The sequence below is a fragment of the Channa argus genome, chromosome 16 (genome assembly GCF_033026475.1).
Source record: "Channa argus isolate prfri chromosome 16, Channa argus male v1.0, whole genome shotgun sequence".
NCBI lineage: Eukaryota > Metazoa > Chordata > Actinopteri > Anabantiformes > Channidae > Channa > Channa argus.
In genome coordinates this window covers 4,766,046-4,788,353 of record NC_090212.1, presented here as the reverse complement: position 1 = coordinate 4,788,353, position 22,308 = coordinate 4,766,046, and the positions used below count along the sequence as shown (strand labels likewise).

The 22,308-nt window shown below is 39.6% G+C and overlaps 2 protein-coding genes and 1 pseudogene across 2 annotated transcripts; 2 read left to right on the top strand and 1 right to left on the bottom strand.

Moving 5' to 3' along the window:
- Positions 1–6,494: 6,494 nt before the first annotated feature.
- LOC137101810 (tubulin beta-4B chain-like) lies at positions 6,495–10,026 on the top strand. Its single transcript, XM_067480660.1, has 7 exons — positions 6,495–6,587; positions 6,810–6,918; positions 8,150–8,260; positions 8,457–8,701; positions 8,794–9,116; positions 9,201–9,545; positions 9,669–10,026. The coding sequence occupies exons 1-7, from the start codon at positions 6,531–6,533 to the stop codon at positions 9,814–9,816; spliced, it is 1,338 nt and encodes a 445-aa protein (XP_067336761.1). The 5' UTR covers positions 6,495–6,530; the 3' UTR covers positions 9,817–10,026.
- A 3,092-nt stretch (positions 10,027–13,118) lies between these two features.
- On the bottom strand, positions 13,119–16,018 carry LOC137101854 (tubulin beta-4B chain-like). The gene is made up of 7 exons (XM_067480759.1): positions 15,898–16,018; positions 15,568–15,676; positions 14,743–14,853; positions 14,315–14,559; positions 13,900–14,222; positions 13,471–13,815; positions 13,119–13,347 (listed from the first exon to the last, which is right to left on the bottom strand). Exons 1-7 carry the CDS (start codon positions 15,952–15,954, stop codon positions 13,200–13,202), a joined length of 1,338 nt encoding a protein of 445 aa, XP_067336860.1. The 5' UTR covers positions 15,955–16,018; the 3' UTR covers positions 13,119–13,199.
- Positions 16,019–18,586: 2,568 nt separating this feature from the next.
- Positions 18,587–19,347, top strand: LOC137101715 (zinc finger protein 271-like; annotated as a pseudogene).
- The last annotated feature ends 2,961 nt before the right edge of the window (positions 19,348–22,308 follow it).

Sequence of the window (22,308 nt, the reverse complement as noted above, 5' to 3'; positions counted from 1 at the left end):
AAAATCGACAATATCCAAATGAGAGATAACAAATGAATCCTATTGTGATATAAAACATTCTGTTCCTGTGTCTTGTTTTGCTCACAGGAAGAGGAAATAATTATGGAAAGATACACATCTTTGTATTTTACTTCTATCACTTGAGCGTGGTGAGACGGGTTAATTGTTCATTGTGTTAACCCTAATCATCTGACCACATTCAAACTAATGTGAAACATTTGTGAATTTGAAACTTATGAAAGGATGAAATACATCAGTAATCTAAGTAATTTTTTTCACATTAATTATACTGTATGATCATTTTAAATTAATCAGAAGCTTGCTTAGATCCTTTACTAAGACAAATGACCTGATCAAGCTACTCTAATAATTCCATGTAGGTAAAATTTCTGAGGGGCAGACTCGCAAATGAAATGAAAATGATTTAAATTTTTACAAATATTGATTAAAAAATTAAAATAAAAAAAAGTCACATGACTATAATTTGGCACTCAAACAGGGAATGTGCATTGACACAACTAAGTGTAGATCAGTCCGTGTGTTCAGGTGTGTCCTGCGTGCTGCTGTTGGTCTTTGTGCTGCTGCCTCCTGTATATGAACACACACTCTGGTTTTCTTACTCTGAGTTCCTCCTGATAGTCAGTTCTCTCTCAGATTCCTCCACACATCGAGCCCTGTCTGTCTAGATGTGGTTTTCTGTATGGATCAAGGTAGCAGGTGACATATTCAGGGTACAGAGCTTCAAAGAGAAAAGATAGATCAAAATCCACTCTGAACTTCTGACATTTGTAAGAGTAGCAGACTTTCACTTCCTCCTGCTTCTTCTTCATCTTCTTGCTGACTCTCAGCTTCCTGTCTGCCTGTGTGACAGACAGCTCATCTGAGGAATCCAAGGATCAGGCCAAAGTCCTCTTCTTTTTGCCCCGACTTTTAAATCCTAAGTGGAGCTCCAGAGTCTTCAGGATCATTCCTGTCATTACCACAAATCCCACGTTATTGTGAATTCGATTTCTTTTCTCTTACTGAAATTTGGTTGCATCAGGAAAAATATGCCAGTCTAAATGGGTCAACACCCGCCCAAGTCATTTCAATTATCATGAATAAAGTCTTATTATGTCGATATTAATTGACTTTCTCTGTGCTTAGTGCAGACAAAGTAATTATAGTGGGTGACTTTAACATTCATGTAGATGCTGACAGTAACTGTCTGAGCACTGCGTTTAATTCATTATTAGATTCAATTGGTTTTTCCCAAAATGTAAATGAACCCACTCACTGTTTTAGTCACACCTTAGACCTTGTCCTTATGTATGCAAATAAAACAGATAATTTAACAATATTTCCTTACAACTCACACGACATTTGAATTTAAAATAACGGACTACACAGCAGTTAGGGAATAATTCCACTATAGCAGATGCTTTAGTGAACAAGCTGTCATCAAATTTAAGGAAACGATTCTTTCATCATTTGCTTCACCATATTTATGAAAAACTTTAAAATTGTAGCTATTAGAGATAGAATTCACCAGATCATCCCCCCAAATATTACAGATAGATCTTCACGTACAACAGTGTTAGAATTATTGCGCTGTTCAAAATAGAGGAGAAGGACTACGACTTTATTCTCATAACGAGATTTTATTGTTTTAGTTCAATCCTGGTTACAAGTAATCTAAATAAGAATAATATGAAGAGATGTGAAAATATAATCGGAGCTCCAGGTCAGAGTTTTCCCTACCAACAACACAAAGAGTGTCAGGGCACAAAGTCTGAAATCTGTCTCTCCCACGACCCAAATGTTACTGTATATAGACAGTCTGTTTGCTGCAGCAGCAGTGCCTTCCAGGTGTGGCTCTTTTGGAAGTTTCCTCCTTATTTTGCGTGTTGCATGCGTTGCAGCTGGCTCCTGCTCCCTGTTTTGGTAACTGCAAGACAACCTCCCTCAACCAATACAATAGGTTTCATTCACACACACACCTGCTTATCAGATTCAGTTCCATGCTGCACAACACTTCAATTCATGCTCTGTTTTTTAACCTCCTGAGTTGCAACAAGACACTTTATGACACTTATTTATTATGAGTACAAAAGTATTTCAATACATATCTATTAGTATAATATTTTTGACAGAATAATAAATAAGGCCCCAATCCATCTTAGACTGCTTTTTATCCATAGATCTCACTGTGCTCACTTCATTTACATTTACATTTACACTTCAATTATTGCCTCATCTAAACCACCAACCTGCCTACTAGAACCTATTCCAACTAGACTGCTCAAGGAAGCTTTACCCTTAATAGATACGTTCGTATTAGATAACATCAATCTATCTTTAGAAACAGGAAATGTACCACAGACCTATAAGGTAGCTTTTATTAAACCACTACTTAAACAACCCTGTCTTGACTAATCGCCAGAGAAATTGCATCAAAACTGCATCTTCTGCTGTTACTTTTACCTGGTGAAACATTGCTTCAATGTCTGCCATGACCTGGTCAACAATCCAATCAGTGAACTGGTAAGATCTGGGCCCTGTTGTAGTTTAGCATTAAGAGATGTGTATCTGAAGCTTGCTCCACAATCAAACACAACCCTAATCTTTCCCTTTGTTGGATGGTAAACACCAGGGTGCGGTATTTACCAGACATTTCCATCACTACATTGCAGTTCTTCTTCGGCATATCCCTTGGCAAGATGATCATTCATGAAGGCAGTATAGTCTGCACAAAGGGTGGAATCCTTGTAAAGTCTCCACTTCATATAAAATGCACGCTGCGCAACAATTTTCCTACTATCTGGCAGGCTGACATCTCTTTTTCTCACGGGTAAGCTTATCTGGTAATGACCATTCCCAAGTTTCACCATATTTGTGACCAATTCCATGAACCTGTCTTCTCATGACATTCCATTCTATTCTATTGCATTCAGGGAAATCAACCTTAAACTGTTGTAAAGTTCATCCGAATTTAACATGGACACTCATGTTTACAGATAATTCTGGTTGTTTACACTCCACAGCATCTCCACTATCTCCTTTTAGTGGTCCATTCACTGTCCAACCCAGCACTGTTTCCATTGCATAAGGTCCATTATCAACACTGCAAATCACTTGCAATGGCTCCAAAGCTTTAGGGACATGTATAACCATTAACAGCTCGATATCTGCATCAATCTCTGGCAACTTTACGTGTTTCAAATGAGGCCATCTTTGCAGATGTTTTGTCTAGGTAGATTTGCTTTGTGCACTGTGTATAAGTTTTGGCAAGTTCATGAAAGTCATTCCCATGACTACCATCCACCTCCAATCCTGACATAATGTAGCTGTTGTAGCTTTAGCTGTTCCATCCGCCTCCCGAGGATCGTCAATATATTACGTTGTCAGGTAATATCCTTTATTGGCACAGTATAGTTTTTTGTTGACAAACGTGTAGCGAACTTCAAATAAAACAGACCAACAGTCACTAAGAGGCTGATGATGGGCCGCATTTGTCCGACGCGCTGAACAATTAGAGATCCACTGAGAATGTACGTAAGTTTATAATATTTAATCAAAATCAATCTAATAACTTAACAAAAGCAGATGACGACGTTCAAAGAAAAAACACATTAAGAAAAGTGGTCAACAAAAAATATAGCGATCCACTCTCCCCCTTTCCTACCAGCAGGTAACCAGTTGTATAAGAAGCCTTATTAATTAATACTTCCCGTGACACAAAATTATCCACGTGACAATTAATAACAAAAAAACACCAAATTAAAAATCCAGATTGGCTCCATCCCTATGTTTAGCTAGACGCAATAATTAAATAATCCAGTTATATTTTGTTTTCTTGTTTATTTGTCATCAAATGGTTAAAATATACAGACCATCACACCCTCGCCAAACACAGTGTGTGTGCGTGGCTGCCATTTAAATGGGCACATATAATCGTTAAGCTAATGATCACCTGAAAAGTTGGATTTGGTGCCTGTTGTTTGAGACAACTGAACGAGGACATGGGGAGCACGGATTGTCTCCATCATAAGAAGACGAAGACCTTGTGCATCCTGAAAACACGCATGATGACTCGAATTACTGCCTTCCATCATCGGAAAGGTATGGAATGTCTTATGAATTTTATATTTATAGATTTATGGGTGTCAAATTTTCAATCTATCTAGAGCTAGCAGCTTTGTAATAATGTAATTTATATGACTTAATTATTAATAAATTCATACATCATTACTGTAAAAAAAACTGCATTCATGAGTAGTAGATACTCATAAATCTAACAATGTATTTAAAAGCATATTTAATGATTATAGTGTGGCTCAGATGCTAGAGCATCACTACCACCTGCACAGTCAGAGGTTCGAACTCTGGTCTATGTTATAGACTAGTTTGACAAGATTTTGAGCCCCAGGATACCCTTCATATATGAAAATGTGTAAATCATTTTGGAGAAAGGTCTGCCAAATGACTAAATGTAAATGTAGTGTTTCCATGCAAATCTCGTAATTGATGCGGTATAAACACTGTGGAGAGGCCTGCACAATTCAAATTGTCAACACCATCAGAAATATTTAGAGGTAGTTTGAATTTCACAAGAATATCACGCTGTCTTCATGTCGTGGTGTGATCAGACTTCCAGGCGGGAAACGGCACGTCCCGTTTCTAAATCACAGCTCACGGGTTAAAAACCCCAAATGTCCGTTTTTTTATGCTTCATGCAGCTAAATGTCGAAACCAATGTGAAGACTTCGGTAGATGTTTTTGTTGTTTAATTTAACTATGCAGAGAAATGTATTTAACATGAAAACCAAAAAAGTCAAAAGTAGTAAACTAGTAAAACCAGAAAAGAAATTTATTGCAAATAAAAACAATTATTACTTAAACATTTACACTAAAAATAGTTTATTTTATCTCTGTATTTTTCTCAACAGGTCGGATTAACATTCACAATGGGATCCCAGAGTTTTATCTGTTTTATCAGTGCACAGAAACTGATTATGCTTTATGATGCTATGGAGGGAAAGCACTGTAGTTTGTATACATTTATATAAAGACATAAGATCATCATCACTCATCATTCTGCTTTTCCCTGCATTATACGTATGATGTTAAATAATGAAACCCAAATTTCAGCAGATTTAATTCAAGGAAAATGCTCGTCCAGTTTTGATAGCAAAAACCTAAAAGTCCCAAGGTTAATTCTTTTAAGGAACTTTGCTTACTACTGCTTTGCAGTAAAGATCCTTTAGGGTTTTTTTTTTTGTCCTTTCAGCTTATCCCGTGAGTTCAGGGTCACCACTGCGGATTATTGTCCGCATGTTGATTTGGCACAGTTTTTACGACAGATGCCCTTCCTGACACAACCCTCCCCAATTTCTGCTTTCCCTAATTTTGGACTGGCACTGCACAGCTGGGGAGTGGAATGGGTAGTGTCCTGCCCAGAGACACTTTGACATATAGCCGGGACCAGGGATCGAACCACTGATCCTGTGGTCGTCTGCCTTACAAACTGAGCTACAGTTGCCCCCTAGGATGTATACCTGAAATGAATGTTGTATTCAGAGGTGATGATGATAGGATGGCCCGTCCACACAGTACTTGGAAGCTCTTAGACCACTGAAATCATTTTTCAGATTAAAGCCTTTTCAATTTAGACCACAAGAACATGTTGGCGGAGTGCAATAATACCATGAAAAACAGTGACTTGATCTGCAACTTTATTAATTTATTGATTCTCTTAGATGTAAACAAAACCCAATCAAAATAAAGACTTCTCATAACACAGTACAGTATGTTGTACCATTTTTCCTTCTTCACTGCTAAGAAGCTAAGTTGTGATTCTCACTTCTGCTTTAATCTATTTTCTGCTATGTCTTATAGTTTTCTCCTAAAATGCACACATACAAAGTTCTCATTGAGACAATACTAGAGCTACTTTGGAGCAAAACAATAAATTGTTTCTAACAGTGTTTCAGTACAGTGTAATAAATCCTTTCAATAAAGAGGATTATAATGTTCATTTGTGTTAAACAAATTTTCTTTTAGGAGAAAAAAGTTACATCTCCCTTATATCTGAAGGATAATTCCTGTCTCACCTACTTATCTTAGAGAATGTTAAAAGGAACATATCAGAAACACGTCAGACAAAACAAAAATGAGGCTACATGCAAATGGCACAAGTTAAGAGCCAGATGAACAGTAAACCCAAGTATTAAGTGCATAAAGTTAATGCATCTGCAATCTAACTATAAGTCTCTTTTTATTGTGTTAAGATAAAGGTCAATGCATGATTTCTTAAACTCTGTTGTGTGTAACTAAGACAACGGAGTGCTCAGAAAAAATAAATAAATAAGGTTTTCTTGACCAATTAGATGCTTGATATAGATTGACTGATGTGTAGTTGCTCCAATAGCATTTATCAACCGTCTCTAGTTGGCAAAGCTCCTACATTCTTATGTTAGTCCATTGCTTAAGTAGAGCGGTAACAACTTTGTCTATTCAGTCATTTGTCAAAAGTTCTTCATTCGACCAAAATGAGGGAGATCGTTCATCTGCAGGCAGGCCAGTGTGGAAACCAGATTGGAGCCAAGGTTAGAAAAACTTTGGTGTTAAAGTGAGATCTTAACTCACTGTAAAGGAGCATGAATGTTAAATTTGGTTTGGGCGGTTTGCTAAACTAGCTTACTTAGCGACAAAGCTAATGATAGCCTTGGTGTCCATATTTCCACTCATTGGACTGACTCACAGGGGTCAGTCATGTTATACCACGCCCACTAATTTAACTGTCATGTTATACTCTATTTTTCCTGTAGTTCTGGGAGGTGATAAGTGACGAACATGGCATCGACCCGTCCGGGACATACCATGGGGACAGCGACCTGCAGCTGGAGCGAATCAACGTTTATTACAACGAGGCAACAGGTTAGCTTCACTTTGCTGCTCAGTTGTTGATTATCTAGTTGATTATCTAAGAAAGTAATTCAATAGTAAGTTGTAGTAAGTTTGTTGGTACGTTAGTCATCCAGCAGAGGATTCTCCCCTTGTTAGGAGCTTTGAAGTCTTAAATCCACTGGGGCCATTTTACTTTTCCCTGTTTCCGAGATACAACAAAACAACAAACCCCTTATAAGATTAGGACATAGATCTCCTACTCTTTTTTGTTAGTAATAATAATGATAATTATCATTATAATGATAATAGTAATGATAATTACTATTATAATATACTATATACTATTATATAAATTATTTTTATCATTCTTTCTACATTTTTTGGCGCCAAACTAACTTTCAAATTTCAAAACGATCAGCTTATAAAAGACATTGTAGCTTGTATATGGCTCTTTAATATTTTGTATAATTTTCAAGATTTTCATACTTTTACACTCTTGATGGCATCATCACAAACATCAAAACAATTGTCTTTGAAGTTTTTCAGGCTAACTGGTCTAAATACAGATAATTTTTGCTTGGAAAATTCATTCAGCACCAAAGTATTCCCAGTGAATTTTCCTATTAGAAATGTTTTTTTATTTAACTATATTATAACATACAAACAGAGCAACCTCAGCTTCATTTGCAACTAATTAGTAGGTAACTCACCCTTATTCTTATTTTTCTTTTTCTTTTTTTTGTCCTTTCGGCTTATCCCATGAGTTCAGGGTCACCACAGCGGATCATTGTCCGCATGTTGATTTGGCACAGTTTTTACGCCGGATGCCCTTCCTGACGCAGACCTCCCCAATTTCTACCGGGCTTGGACCAGCACTGCACAGCTGGGGAGGAGAATGGGGTTAGGGGTTCAGTGTCTTGCCCAGAGACACTTCGACATATAGCCAGGGCTGGGGATCGAACCACTCACCCTGTGGTGAACTGGACAACTGCCTTTACCACCCCACTGAGCTACAGCCGCCCCGTTCATAAAATTGATAAATAAATTGTACAATTAATTTCACCGCTTATCTGTAATTAGATTGGTCATTATTGGTAATTATGGTATCTTAGTCATTAATGGTAATCAGGTTGCCTGGTCAGCATTTCCAAAATATTTAATAGCACACATTTGTCAGTCCCCTCTTTGACTAACTGTTAATTTTGTTGAGCATTTTTTGGGTAAATCACTGACTATAATCTTCTTGTACTTGCACCACCAGGTGGCAAGTATGTTCCTCGTGCAGTGCTGGTGGACCTGGAGCCTGGCACAATGGATTCTGTGAGGTCTGGGCCATTTGGCCAGATCTTTAGACCAGACAACTTTGTCTTTGGTAAGAATGTACATGCAGATTATTTTATATATTAAATATCCTTTGTGCATTGATACAACTGCAAAACTGCACTCAAGTATTTCATTAAGTTACTTGTGTCTGCAAGTATGATGAGTTTGTATTTCAGAGAGGATAAGATCTGGGTGATTTTTGACACTGCATCTTTGAAATGTGCCCTTGATTGCATGTAACAAAGGCCAGAGTGGAGCTGGTAATAACTGGGCTAAAGGCCACTACACTGAGGGGGCTGAAGTGGTAGACTCAGTCCTGGATGTGGTGAGAAAGGAGGCAGAGAGCTGTGACTGCCTCCAGGGCTTCCAGCTCACACACTCCCTGGGAGGAGGTACTGGGTCTGGCATGGGTACGCTGCTTATCAGCAAAATCCGAGAGGAGTATCCAGATCGCATCATGAACACTTTCAGTGTGGTACCCTCACCCAAAGTACGCCTTATTCATTACAATATTACAATATTTATCCCCCCACCTGTTTATTCGGTCCCCTCATCTTCTTTATTTCCTCTCTCCCACACAAGGTGTCAGACACAGTGGTGGAGCCATACAATGCCACTCTCTCTGTCCACCAGCTGGTCGAGAACACAGACGAGACCTTCTGTATTGATAATGAGGCCCTGTATGACATCTGCTTCCGCACGCTGAAGCTCACCACACCCACCTACGGTGATCTTAACCACCTCGTGTCAGCAACCATGAGTGGGGTAACCACTTGCCTGCGCTTCCCTGGCCAGCTCAATGCAGATTTGAGGAAACTGGCAGTCAACATGGTGCCTTTCCCCAGGCTGCACTTCTTCATGCCAGGTTTTGCTCCTCTCACCAGTCGTGGCAGCCAGCAGTACAGGTACAGTGGCAAGAAAACACTATTTTAGATGTATATTTTTATAATATCGAAGTAAATCCCAAATTTTCACCTTTTTTGTTCTAGGGCTTTGACAGTTCCTGAACTTACCCAGCAGATGTTTGATGCCAAGAACATGATGGCAGCTTGTGACCCACGCCACGGGCGCTACCTTACAGTTGCTGCCATCTTCCGAGGCCGCATGTCCATGAAAGAGGTGGACGAGCAGATGCTCAACGTGCAGAACAAGAACAGCAGCTACTTTGTGGAGTGGATCCCCAACAATGTTAAGACAGCGGTCTGTGACATCCCTCCCCGTGGCCTCAAAATGGCTGCCACCTTTATTGGCAACAGCACAGCCATTCAGGAGCTGTTCAAGCGCATCTCTGAGCAGTTCACCGCCATGTTCCGCCGCAAGGCCTTCCTCCACTGGTGAGGGATTGAAGTGACCTGTTTTTACCCCAAATGTATACATTAATGTCATGTGAAAAGAAATATGCTTGAATGCTCTCTCTCGCGTCCCTTCTCTTGCTCTCTCTTCATGTATTGCTGCAGGTACACAGGTGAGGGCATGGATGAGATGGAGTTCACAGAGGCCGAGAGCAACATGAATGACCTGGTGTCTGAGTACCAACAGTACCAGGACGCCACTGCTGAGGAAGAGGGAGAGTTTGAGGAGGAGGGTGAAGAGGACATGGCCTAGATACCTACCATCACTGTCTTCTTACTATACAAGCGTTAGAACTTGGCAATATGGTTCAAGTTGCCTTAAAAGTAGTCATTTTGACAACAGTTTAGTCACTCAGTAGTTCCACTGTAAGTTTATTGTCCAGGCTTAGCAGAACTGCAAATGAGTTTCTTTGTCATTAAATGGTTTGTTTCTTAACTCACAATAAAGATATTCTAATTATTATTATCATAATTATTATTTTGGCGCCTAACTGCTAGAAACCCCCTTCAAACGTAAAAAACATTTAGCTTATATTCAGCCAATGATCTTAATCAATAGTTCAACAGGCTCAGTTCAGGACCCCAAGCTGGCACCTCTCCCCTTGTCTGCAGACACACAGACAACGCCTCACCCTCCACCCACATCTCCACAGTTTCTCTCACCACAAACAGACACCACAGAAAACAATACTACTTCACCATCACCTCCTTCCCTTTCCACCAACACGTCCATCCCCCTCAACCATCTGTGTGTTTTCAGCAGCCAGGTAAAGTGGCAGCTGCAGAAGCTGAATCAGAACAAGGCTTTGGGTCCTGATGGTATCAGCCCAAGAATCCTGAAAGTCTGTGCTGAGTAGCTTAGTGAAAATCAACAGCACCTCTTAAACCTGAGTCGGGAATGTTCCGGTTTTGTGGAAGACATCTAGCCGGATTCCATTGCGAAAGAAATCCTCTCCATCTCCTCTCAGTGTTGGATGGATGTGATGCAGGATTTGTGCTCACAGGCTCAGAGAAAGGATTCAGCCAGTTGAGACTGTTGTATGCTTTCACCATAGCTGCCTTTACATCCTTTTCAGCCTGTTATATTCAGCTTCCTTTGCAGCTAGCTCTACTGCTCCATCTGCTCGCTTTGCTGCAATGTAGGAAGATGAGGAGCTATGGGTGATATTTGGCTGTGCAGCAGTGGAACCATAAATGGAGGGATCATAGTCTTGATTAAGCAGCTCACGGAGCAGACATCTTTCCCGTTCTGCATCAAAGTCTCCGTCAATGCCATAATCAAGTGGGAAAAATTACTGTTCAAAACAACATTCACAGTGAAAGAATACTTTATAACAAACCCCTTGAAGCACAAAATGTTTGCGAATAATGGGTTCATAAAACTTGATGTTGTTCTGTCTTCCACAGATGTTTAAAACTTCTGATGATTAAAACCTAAATATATTGAATTTCTTTGGCAGTACAGAAAAGATTATGGATGTATTTCATCCTTTCATACGTTTCAAGTTTGAATGTGGTCAGATGCTTAGTGTTAACACAATGAACAATAAACCCATAGATGTTCTCACCACAATCAAGTTTTTTTTTGTGTTTTTTTGTTTTTGTCCTTTCGGCTTATCCCGTGAGTACAGCGGATCATTGTCTGCATGTTGATTTGGCACAATTTTTACACCAAATGCCCTTCCTGACGCAACCCTCCCCAATTTCTACCTGGCATGGTCTGGCACTGCACAGCTGGGGATGGGAATGAGCTGTTGGGGGTGCTACTTTTAATGTCTTGCCAAGAGACACTTTGACATATAGCCGGACCGGGGATCGAACCACTGACCCTGTGGTCCATGGAAGACTGCCTTACCAACTGAGCTACAACCGCAAAACAACAACAGGAAGTTTTATATATCGCACTGTGAATATTGTAAAAAATTTTCCCGCTCCTGAAGCTAACAGTTGACTGTTCAGCATGACTGCTAATATGTTCACATATAAACTCACTGGTTAGCTTAACGTAAATTTCCCATATGGTTTTCGTTTATTGTTTTGTCTGTGTTTACTTTTTATAGCTCTTACATTGCTCTTACATTGGTTTGAAAAGGATAAGGCAAATAAAGTATCAGACCACCAGTGAAGTTTAAAATTTCTGACTGGATACTACAGTGAGAGCTTGCACCTCAGCTGCCCCGCCTTTCATCACGGACATTACAGTTATAAGGTACTCATCTAAAACAGATAGCAAGCAGCAGAAGTTGGTCTGAAAATGTAAAGAATTAAGGACAAAGAAGGCTACAATGGAAAAGGAGGTTGCAGAGGCCTCATCTGCATGTGCTAAAGACCACCAAGTAACAGATTGCAAATCTGCAAATGGAGAATTACAAATACAAAAGCTTGCTTGAAAATGCAACTGATAGTATAAGACAAGATACCAATGAAACATTAAGGTCTAAAGACAAAATGCTCGCTGATTTACAGCACCAAATTAAAGTCGTTAGAGGGTCCTTGTCACTCTGAACGTACCAGAGCACCAACTGAAAGGATGGCCGCTTACCAAACGGAAAAAACGACCAAAAAGGAAAAGAAGCTAATTAGCTTGTATGAGCATTGTAAAATTCAAGTTCGTAAGGCAAGAGAAACACTAAAGTCAGACATCACTGAAACGCACGTGGCAACAATTGCAGAGGAAAGGATGACATCATGAAACTCTACATTGAAATGAGATATATAACACCAACAACCAATTTAAGACGAAAAGTAGATGCATGTGAGGCAGTGACCAGTGACTGACTAAAATCATATATGAAAGACTAATGGCATTGATGGAGTCTGATGCAGAACGGGAAAGATGTCAACTCCGTGAGCTGCTTAATCAAGACTATGATCCCTCCATTTATGGTTCCACTGCTGCACAGCCAAATATCACCCCTAGCTCCTCATCTTCCTACATTCCTACTTCCAGCAATGGCAATGGAATCAGGCCAGATGTCTTCCATTCCCCTGACTCAGGCTCAGGTTTAAGAGGTGCTATAGATTTTCACTAAGCTGCTCAGCAAAGACTTTCAGGATTCTTGGGCTGATACCATCAGGACCCAAAGCCTTGTTCTGATTCAGCTTCTGCAGCTGCCACTTTACCTGGCTGCTGAAAACACACAGGTGGTCGAGGGGGATGGACGTGTTGGTGGAAAGGGAAGGAGGTGATGGTGAAGTAGTATTGTTTTCTGTGGTGTCTGTTTGTGGTGAGAGAAACTGTTGAGATGTGGGTGGAGGGTGAGGCATTGTCTGTGTGTCTGCAGACAAGGGGAGAGGTGCCAGCTTGGGGTCCTGAACTGAGCCTGTTGAACTATTGATTAAGATCATTGGCTGAATATAAGCTAAATGTTTTGACGTTTGAAGGGGGTTTCTAGCAGTTAGGCGCCAAAATAATAATTATGATAATAATAATTAGAATATCTTTATTGTGAGTTAAGAAACAAACCATTTAATGAAAAAGAAACTCATTTGCAGTTCTGCTAAGCCTGGACAATAAACTTACAGTGGAACTACTGAGTGACTAAACTGTTGTCAAAATGACTACTTTTAAGGCAACTTGAACCATATTGCCCAGTTCTAAAGCTTGCATAGTAAAAAGACAGTGATGGTAAGTATCTAGGCCATGTCCTCTTCACCCTCCTCCTCAAACTCTCCCTCTTCCTCAGCAGTGGCGTCCTGGTACTGTTGGTACTCAGACACCAGGTCATTCATGTTGCTCTCGGCCTCTGTGAACTCCATCTCATCCATGCCCTCACCTGTGTACCTGCAGCAATACATGAAGAGAGAGCGAGAGAAGGGACGCGAGAGAGAGCATTCAAGCATATTTCTTTTCACATGACATTAATGTATACATTTGGGGTAAAAACAGGTCACTTCAATCCCTCACCAGTGGAGGAAGGCCTTGCGGCGGAACATGGCGGTAAACTGCTCAGAGATCCGCTTGAACAGCTCCTGAATGGCTGTGCTGTTGCCAATAAAGGTGGCAGCCATTTTGAGGCCACGGGGAGGGATGTCACAGACCGCTGTCTTAACATTGTTGGGGATCCACTCCACAAAGTAGCTGCTGTTCTTGTTCTGCACATTGAGCATCTGCTCGTCCACCTCTTTCATGGACATGCGGCCTCGGAAGATGGCAGCAACTGTAAGGTAGCGCCCGTGGCGTGGGTCACAAGCTGCCATCATGTTCTTGGCATCAAACATCTGCTGGGTAAGTTCAGGAACTGTCAAAGCCCTAGAACAAAAAAGGTGAAAATTTGGGATTTACTTCGATATTATTAAAATATACATCTAAAATAGTGTTTTCTTGCCACTGTACCTGTACTGCTGGCTGCCACGACTGGTGAGAGGAGCAAAACCTGGCATGAAGAAGTGCAGCCTGGGGAAAGGCACCATGTTGACTGCCAGTTTCCTCAAATCTGCATTGAGCTGGCCAGGGAAGCGCAGGCAAGTGGTTACCCCACTCATGGTTGCTGACACGAGGTGGTTAAGATCACCGTAGGTGGGTGTGGTGAGCTTCAGCGTGCGGAAGCAGATGTCATACAGGGCCTCATTATCAATACAGAAGGTCTCGTCTGTGTTCTCGACCAGCTGGTGGACAGAGAGAGTGGCATTGTATGGCTCCACCACTGTGTCTGACACCTTGTGTGGGAGAGAGGAAATAAAGAAGATGAGGGGACCGAATAAACAGGTGGGGGGATAAATATTGTAATATTGTAATGAATAAGGCGTACTTTGGGTGAGGGTACCACACTGAAAGTGTTCATGATGCGATCTGGATACTCCTCTCGGATTTTGCTGATAAGCAGCGTACCCATGCCAGACCCAGTACCTCCTCCCAGGGAGTGTGTGAGCTGGAAGCCCTGGAGGCAGTCACAGCTCTCTGCCTCCTTTCTCACCACATCCAGGACTGAGTCTACCACTTCAGCCCCCTCAGTGTAGTGGCCTTTAGCCCAGTTATTACCAGCTCCACTCTGGCCTTTGTTACATGCAATCAAGGGCACATTTCAAAAATGCAGTGTCAAAAATCACCCAGATCTTATCCTCTCTGAAATACAAACTCATCATACTTGCAGACACAAGTAACTTAATGAAATACTTGAGTGCAATCAATGCACAAAGGATATTTAATATATAAAATAATCTGCATGTACATTCTTACCAAAGACAAAGTTGTCTGGTCTAAAGATCTGGCCAAATGGCCCAGACCTCACAGAATCCATTGTGCCAGGCTCCAGGTCCACCAGCACTGCACGAGGAACATACTTACCACCTGGTGGTGCAAGTACAAGAAGATTATAGTCAGTGATTTACCCAAACAATGCTCAACAAAATTAACAGTTAGTCAAAGAAGGGACTGACTTCCTCTAATGTGAGCTTTTGAATTGTTCATTAAATACTTTGGAAATGTTGACCAGGTAACCTGATTACCAATAATGACCAAGATACCTAATAACCAAAAATGACCAATCTAATTACATTTTAGCTGTGTAATTAATTGTGCAATTAATTTATCAGTTTTATATAAAATATGAATCAGGGTCACAAAGTTTTGAATTGCAGGTCAAATTACCTACTAATTAAATCCAACAATTGCAATGCAAAAGTGGTTTGCAAAGTTAATACTTTTTACGTGTTAGGTATTTTTTTAGAAATTAGACTTTTAAACTTATTTTAAACATATTTCCAATGTGAATGCTTAGGTGCTGAAAGGATTTTCCAAGCAAAGTTAAAAAAACAACTGTATTTGCTAAAATGGATGAAAGTTAAGCTTTTGTGAAATAGCCGAAATAAAATGTAACTTCCTTAGATACTGGTTAGGCAAACTTCAAAGCTCTACGTAGCCTGAAAAACTTCAAAGGCAAAAACTTCTAAGGCCATTTTGTGATTTTTTAATGATGATGGTCATCGATGACTTCAGCAAAGCCATTACCTTCTTAGAAATTAGATAATCAACTCAACAACTGAGCAGTAAAGTGAAGCTAACCTGTTGCCTCGTTGTAATAAACGTTGATTCGCTCCAGCTGCAGGTCGCTGTCCCCATGGTATGTCCCGGACGGGTCGATGCCATGTTCGTCACTTATCACCTCCCAGAACTACAAGAAATATAAAGAGTATAAGAACACGGTTAAATTAGTTGGTGTGCTATAGCATGACTGACACCTGTGAGTCAATCCAATCGGTGGTATGGACACCAAAGCTATCATTAGCTTTGTCGCTAAGTAAGCTAGTTTAGCAAACCGCCCAAACCAAATTTAACATTCATGCTCCTTTACAGTGAGTTAACATCTCACTTTAACAGCAAAGTTTTTCTAACCTTGGCTCCAATCTGGTTTCCACACTGGCCTGCCTGCAGATGAACGATTTCCCTCATTTTTGTCAAAATGAAGAACTTTTGACAAATGACTGACTAGACAAAGTTGTTACCGCTCTACTCCAGCAATGGACTAACATAAGAATGTAGGAGCTTTGCCAACTAGAGACGGTTGATAAATGCTATTGGAGCAACTACACATCAGTCAAACTATATCAAGCATCTGATTGGTTAAGAAAAATTGCCTCTTTTTTTTCTTATTTTTGTGTTTTGTCTTTTTTTTTGTCTTAGTAACACAACAGACTTTAAGAAATCGTGCAATTACTTTTATCTTGCTCTTTATCTATAATAGATGAGCCACACCACTGCTTAAAACAAGAAAGGATATAGTATAAATGGTAATACCCTCTTGTCAGGAGGTGAAAGACATTGTAAGTAGACTATCCATGGCAAATATGGCAAATTATTTTTCCACACATGTCCCTTAGCTCATTATAACTTCGCCAGCAACACATATATCTAACTTTACTTTTCCGGAGTAAACCCCCAGACTCAAATCTTAATGGGAAATCAATGTTTAGTAATAAGAAGACTAATCTTATAGGTTAGATCTTCTTCATGTATAAAGAATATATTTGCTAATTGTTGTTGGCCCCTTTTCCGAAAGATGGTGATGGAGAGTGTTTTAAAATATCATGTCACACACAAGGACTTTTCCTTTTTGACAAGCGTTTTTACTACAGGGTTTCTGTGTTATTGGGGCCCAAAAGGGAATTAGGAAAATAAATAGATAACAAAAATGAAATTGATTACTTAAAAATAAATTATTTTAATATATACATTGACATTTCCGTCGCAATATGTTATAATAATCATTAACTTGATTATGACTACAAACATTTTCCTACATTTAGAGAATCCATCATTGTACTTTTAAATTGAAGTACTTTCTGAGAAGATAAGAGACCCTTCACTAATTCTCATTGCAAGAATATACATAGATGCTAATCTAAGTACTTAAGTCTCAGTGTTTTTCTCACAAAACCGCAGGTTATTCCAAGTGTAAGAATTCATCAGATAGATAAATACATTCATGATTTGGAAACTTTTGGGAGTTTTGTGCAATCTTGAAGGTGATTCTGATTGCTGTTCGCTTTCAGGGGTCACCAGAGTGAATCATGTGCCTCCATCTAACCCTGTCCTCTGCATCCTCACACCAACTAACTTCTTGTCCTCTCTCACTACATCCATAAATCTCCTCTTTGGTCTTCCTCCAAACCTCCGGCCTGGCAGCACCGACCTCAGATACCTACAGATATGTTAGCAGTTTCTCCCATGAACATGTCCAAACAACCTCAATCTGGCCTCTGACTTTATGTCCAACACATCTAACATGAGCTGTCCCTCTGATGTCCTCATTCCTGATCCTGTCCATCCTCGTCACTCCCAAAGAGAACCTCAACATCTTAAGCTCTGCTACCTCCAGCTCTGCCTGCTGTCTTTTCTTCAGTGCCACTGTCTCTAAGCCGAACAACATCTCTGGTCTCACCACCGTCTTGAACACCTTTCCTTTCATTCTCGCTGATACTCTTTTATCACACAACACACCTGACACTTTTCTCCACCCTGTAATACGCTTTCTCTAAATCTACAAAGAGACAATGCAACTCCATATGATCTTCTCTGTACTTCTCTGCACCATCAGCATCCTCAAAGCAAATACTGCATCTGTTGTACTATTTCTAGGCATAAACTACAAGCTGTGGCAACTGCTCTGCAAATCTCCCTTGTTCTTACAAATCGGCACCAGAACACTTCTCCATCCCTCGATCATCCTCTCACTCTCCAAGATCTTGTTAAACAAACTAGTCAGAAACTCTACTGCCACCTCACCTAGACACTTCCATACCTCCACAGATATGTCATCAGGATCAACTGCCTTTCCACTCTTCATCCTCTTCAATGTCCTCTTCACTTCACTCTTACTAATCTTTGCTACTTCATGCTCCACACCAGTCACCTCTTCTTCTCTTCGTTCTCTTTCATTTTCCTCATTCATCAACTCTTCAAAGTTCTCCTTTTATCACAGTCAGTGGTGTCTGACTGTAGTGAGACAAGCTATGAAGATGTGGGGGCAGGGGGAGGCATTGTCTGTGTGTCTGCAGACAAGGGGAGAGATGCCAGCTTGGGGTCCTGAACCTGTTTAACTATTGATTAAGGTCATTGGCTTAAATGGCATTCTGCTAAAAACAAGACATTTCAATTATATTTTCTATTGTCAGAAATATTTTAAAAGCACTTTTCCATAAGGGCACAAAAACATTGACAAGAAGCTGCTACAGACAAGAGCTTTAACACTAGAAGCCAAACTGCTCACTCTTATGACATATTAGAATTTCAACTTGTAAATATTAAACATATTTGATATTTACAGCGTGAAATTCCAGTGACCCTTGTGCATTTAGAAGAATTTGTAAGCCCCTCATTCTAGATGATAATTTGGGCTTATAATTGTACAAAACTTCCCTAATGTTGTCAATTTTCTTCTTGTAGTATTGTATATCTGTTTTTCAAGGTATTGTACCAAAGTTGGAAATCTCAGTATTGTGACATCCTTAGCACATTAATAGTTTTATACAGTTCACTATCTCATGACAGCTAACTCTTTTTTTTCTTGTCAACAAAGAGGCACATGTATCATTGCTGTTGGCAATGTGGGAAAGCCTTTCCAACACCATCAACACTGAAGATTCCAAATAGAGTTCACACTGGAGAGAAACCTTATTGGTGTGATCAGTGAGGAAAGGCTTTCACTGTCGACAGCAGTCTAGAAATGCACCAGTGCATTCACACTGGAGATAAACCTTATGGGTGTGATCAGTGTGGAAAAACTTTCACTCAGAAAGGCAATTTAGAAAGACACAGACATGTTCAGACTGGAGAGAAAGCTTATTGGTGTGATCAATGTGGAAAAACTTTCACTCAGAAAGGCATTTTAGAAAGACACAGACGTGTTCACACTGGACAGAAACCTTTTTGGTGTGATCAATGTGGAAAAACTTTCACTGAGAAAAGCAGTCTAATAATGCACCAGCGCGTTCACACTGGAGAGAAACCTTATGGGTGTGATCAGTGTGGAAAAACTTACACTCATAAAGACACTAATAAAGCACCAGCGCTTTCACACTGGAGAGAAACCTTATGGGTGTGATCAGTGTGGAAAAACTTTCACTGAGAAAGGCAGTTTAGAAACACACAGACAAGTTCATACTGGAGAGAAACCTTATGGGTGTGATCAGTGTGGAAAAGCTTTCACTCATAAAAGCAATTTAGAAAGAAAGACGTGTTCACACTGGAGAAAAACCTTATGGGTGTGATCAGTGTGGCAAAACTTTCACTGAGAAAGGCAGTTTAGAAAGACACAAGTGTGTTCACACTGGAGAGAATTCTTAATCAAGTGATCAGTGCTGAAAAGCAACAATTTGCCAATTAGACTTGAGTGTGTTTAACACTGGCAACGATGTTAAGCTTTGACCAATGTAGTTGAGGTTTATTTACATCATGTTCTCTATAAATCAAACAACTGGGAGAGTAAAGTTTTAACAAATACTAAATCAGACTCAGTAACAAACATATTTGCTGGGGGTGTTAACTGTGCTAATTGTGTTAGTATGAGGAGCAACGTTCAGAGCACATTAGCTAACTCCACCCAGTCAAATGCAATAACTGAAGCTATAAGCTAACTTTGTTTCATTTACGAGGACATACATCTATATAGCGAAAATGTGGGACTTGTACAATTGATGCTGACTCTGGAACTGAGGTCTACAAAAACAGGTCTGCAGTGAAAATACAATCCCAGCATTGGGATAAAATGAAGCAGCAGGTTGACACAGCAGGCAACTGTTGAGGTTCAGATGATCAATAGTTTGTTTCAAAATGGTTTGTGTTGCATTAATGGATAATAATTATTGATGTGTGAACATCACTAATGCTGGAGCTAATTTGAACTTTATGTACTGGCAGCAGATCATCCATAATGACACATGATTTACTAGCTGGTTATATTTTGGACAGAGAATCTGCATCTGCAAAGTAAAGCTGTCGGATATATGAAGTGGAGAATATAACCGCAATATTTATCTCTGGATTATAGTTAAGAGGAAATGGAAAGTACAACAAAACTGTAGTTTAATAAAGTACTTAGGTGAAAGTACTTGATTCCTGTCAAACAGGAGATAAAGTAAAGTTGACTATCAGCTGAATCCAATCAATTCTTAATTCCACCGAATTGTATTGTTACAACTGTCTCTTTGTTTTTCTACTGAATCACATGTTTGATTCATTTACTGAGAAATAGATTTGATTACATTCCTAATAACTGAGCGTTAGCTCTAGGCAGATAGGAACAGCCTGTATCACCCAGCTGTATCCACCTTAACACCACACTGAGCTTCCTCCATTGTTTCACATCCTGACAAATTTTGAATTTTCAGCTTTGTTTCTGTTTAAATGATTGTTGCTTTTTTATATTAGGATAAAACATTTTCACTATGTTTGTGTGTTGAATAGAATCAGGAATTATTTACAGTAATATCAATAAAAGTCAAAAAGAAAACCCACTGTGTGGTAATTTCTTCCTGTATGTATATCTACATGTACAGACCTTTAGAAATACATACACCAACATAAATATAGACAAAAAGCACATGTCGAAAGTCTGTAAAACACAATGTTTCCTTTCATGGATCTATCTCTGTTTTTATCCACCATTCACCATTTTCTGTTTGAATTAAACCTTCACACTGGCAAAGTTCCAGCACTTTCAACATTTTCTTTCTCGCTTCGTTTTTAATAAATCAATCACACTCATACACCGATGGGGGAGCTGCTATGCAGCTGGCCAACACTCACGGGAAGCAACTTGGGGCAAAGTTGGGGTGTCAATGTCTTGCTCAAGGACACTTCGACATGTGACAGGAGGAGCCGGGGATTGAACCAACAACTGTGAGATTGGTGGACAACTACCACATCTACCTTCCTGTGCCACAGTCGCCCCTGTTGATCTGAGTTGGCAATGTTGGTAATAACCAGGACTTCAGAGAGGAAACCTTTCACATCCAACATCAACTTCCAATGCAATACTCCATCAATCCACAGAGTGGTGCTGTAACACAAAGCTGAACAGAAATCTGAATTTACCAGGGCGACTGCAGGTCCTTCAAAGCTCTTAAATTCAGATTGGATTGGTCTGAAATGTTTGAGTTGTGCACCACAAGAATTCCAGCTCACACATGCAGAACAGGAAGCATAAAATATGAGAGACAACCAGATGATTGTTGGAGCGTTCATTTTTCTAACAGTTCATCCCTGCTTCAGAGACAGGTGTTCTGTTAATACAGGGAACCAATTCACCGCCCACTTGTGCTATGCCAAACTAAAAAGAAACATTAATTTCATATGGTTTTATAAAGTCTTAATTTTCACCTGTAGAAACCCTGTTTAAATGCACACTTGTATTTTTATTATCTTTTGTTGGTTTTTTTCAATGAGATGTGTTTTAAAGATGAACAACAATTCATTTAGGCATATTTAAACAATATAATAATAAATAGCAATGTTTTGCCCAGGAAGACCAGGAGTTGAACCCTTGAACCTGTGGTTTGTGGTTTAATACTGTTCTGAGTATTTATAAATTCCTAAAAGAGGTTAAGGCTCTTTTCTTGTTACTTTGGTTCCTTTTTCATACATCCATTTTAAATTTAAATTTGTTATCTCGTTATTTTTTCTTCATTTCATATGGCAACAGTTGGCAAGAGATTCTGCAACCTCAAATGAATTGAATTGAAATGGTACATTATTGAGAGGTCAAAAGGGAGATCAGGTTTAGTTAAGCCATGCTTTAAACAACTCAGTAGTATAATCCTTTTTAAGTAAGTATTGTTGATGGATCATTTTGGTTTTAAGGACAAACTGCGCAGATTTGTGATATGTAATATTTATGGACACAATAATAATATTTTTGCAAAGAATATGATCATTAATCTAGTTATGGAATTAAAAAGGAGAAAGGAAATTATGAACAGGGTCTAACTCTGACACCGGCTGAAGGAGGATCAGTCTTTACCTTGCAGAAGCACAACACGTTTCCAGACCTCTGTCCTCTCTTGGTCTTGGATGATCAATGTCGCACTCTCAGGGTAGGAAGTCAGAAAAAACTCAAATGTTGGATGGAAATTTGCTCCAATTTGCCTGAGTCAAGTTGTACACACTGAAAACATAGAGAAAATTTAAAAAGCTGTTGTAACATGTTTAGCTAATAATAATTGCAAATATGTTTTAAATTAAACAGAAATGACATACCTGATTATTTGGTTTAGAAAAGTGTGACACTGGACTCACCTCAGGCTGGAT

Coding starts and splice junctions, on each gene's coding strand:
- LOC137101810 (XM_067480660.1), top strand. CDS start 6,531: ATGAGGGAGATCGTTCATCTGCAGGCAGGCCAGTGTGGAAACCAGATT. Junction 6,588..6,809: donor GAAACCAGATTGGAGCCAAG/GTTAGAAAAACT, acceptor TTTTTCCTGTAG/TTCTGGGAGGTGATAAGTGA. Junction 8,702..8,793: donor GTGTGGTACCCTCACCCAAA/GTACGCCTTATT, acceptor CTCCCACACAAG/GTGTCAGACACAGTGGTGGA.
- LOC137101854 (XM_067480759.1), bottom strand. CDS start 15,954: ATGAGGGAAATCGTTCATCTGCAGGCAGGCCAGTGTGGAAACCAGATT. Junction 14,560..14,742: donor ACCAGACAACTTTGTCTTTG/GTAAGAATGTAC, acceptor CATGTAACAAAG/GCCAGAGTGGAGCTGGTAAT. Junction 13,816..13,899: donor CGTGGCAGCCAGCAGTACAG/GTACAGTGGCAA, acceptor TTTTTGTTCTAG/GGCTTTGACAGTTCCTGAAC.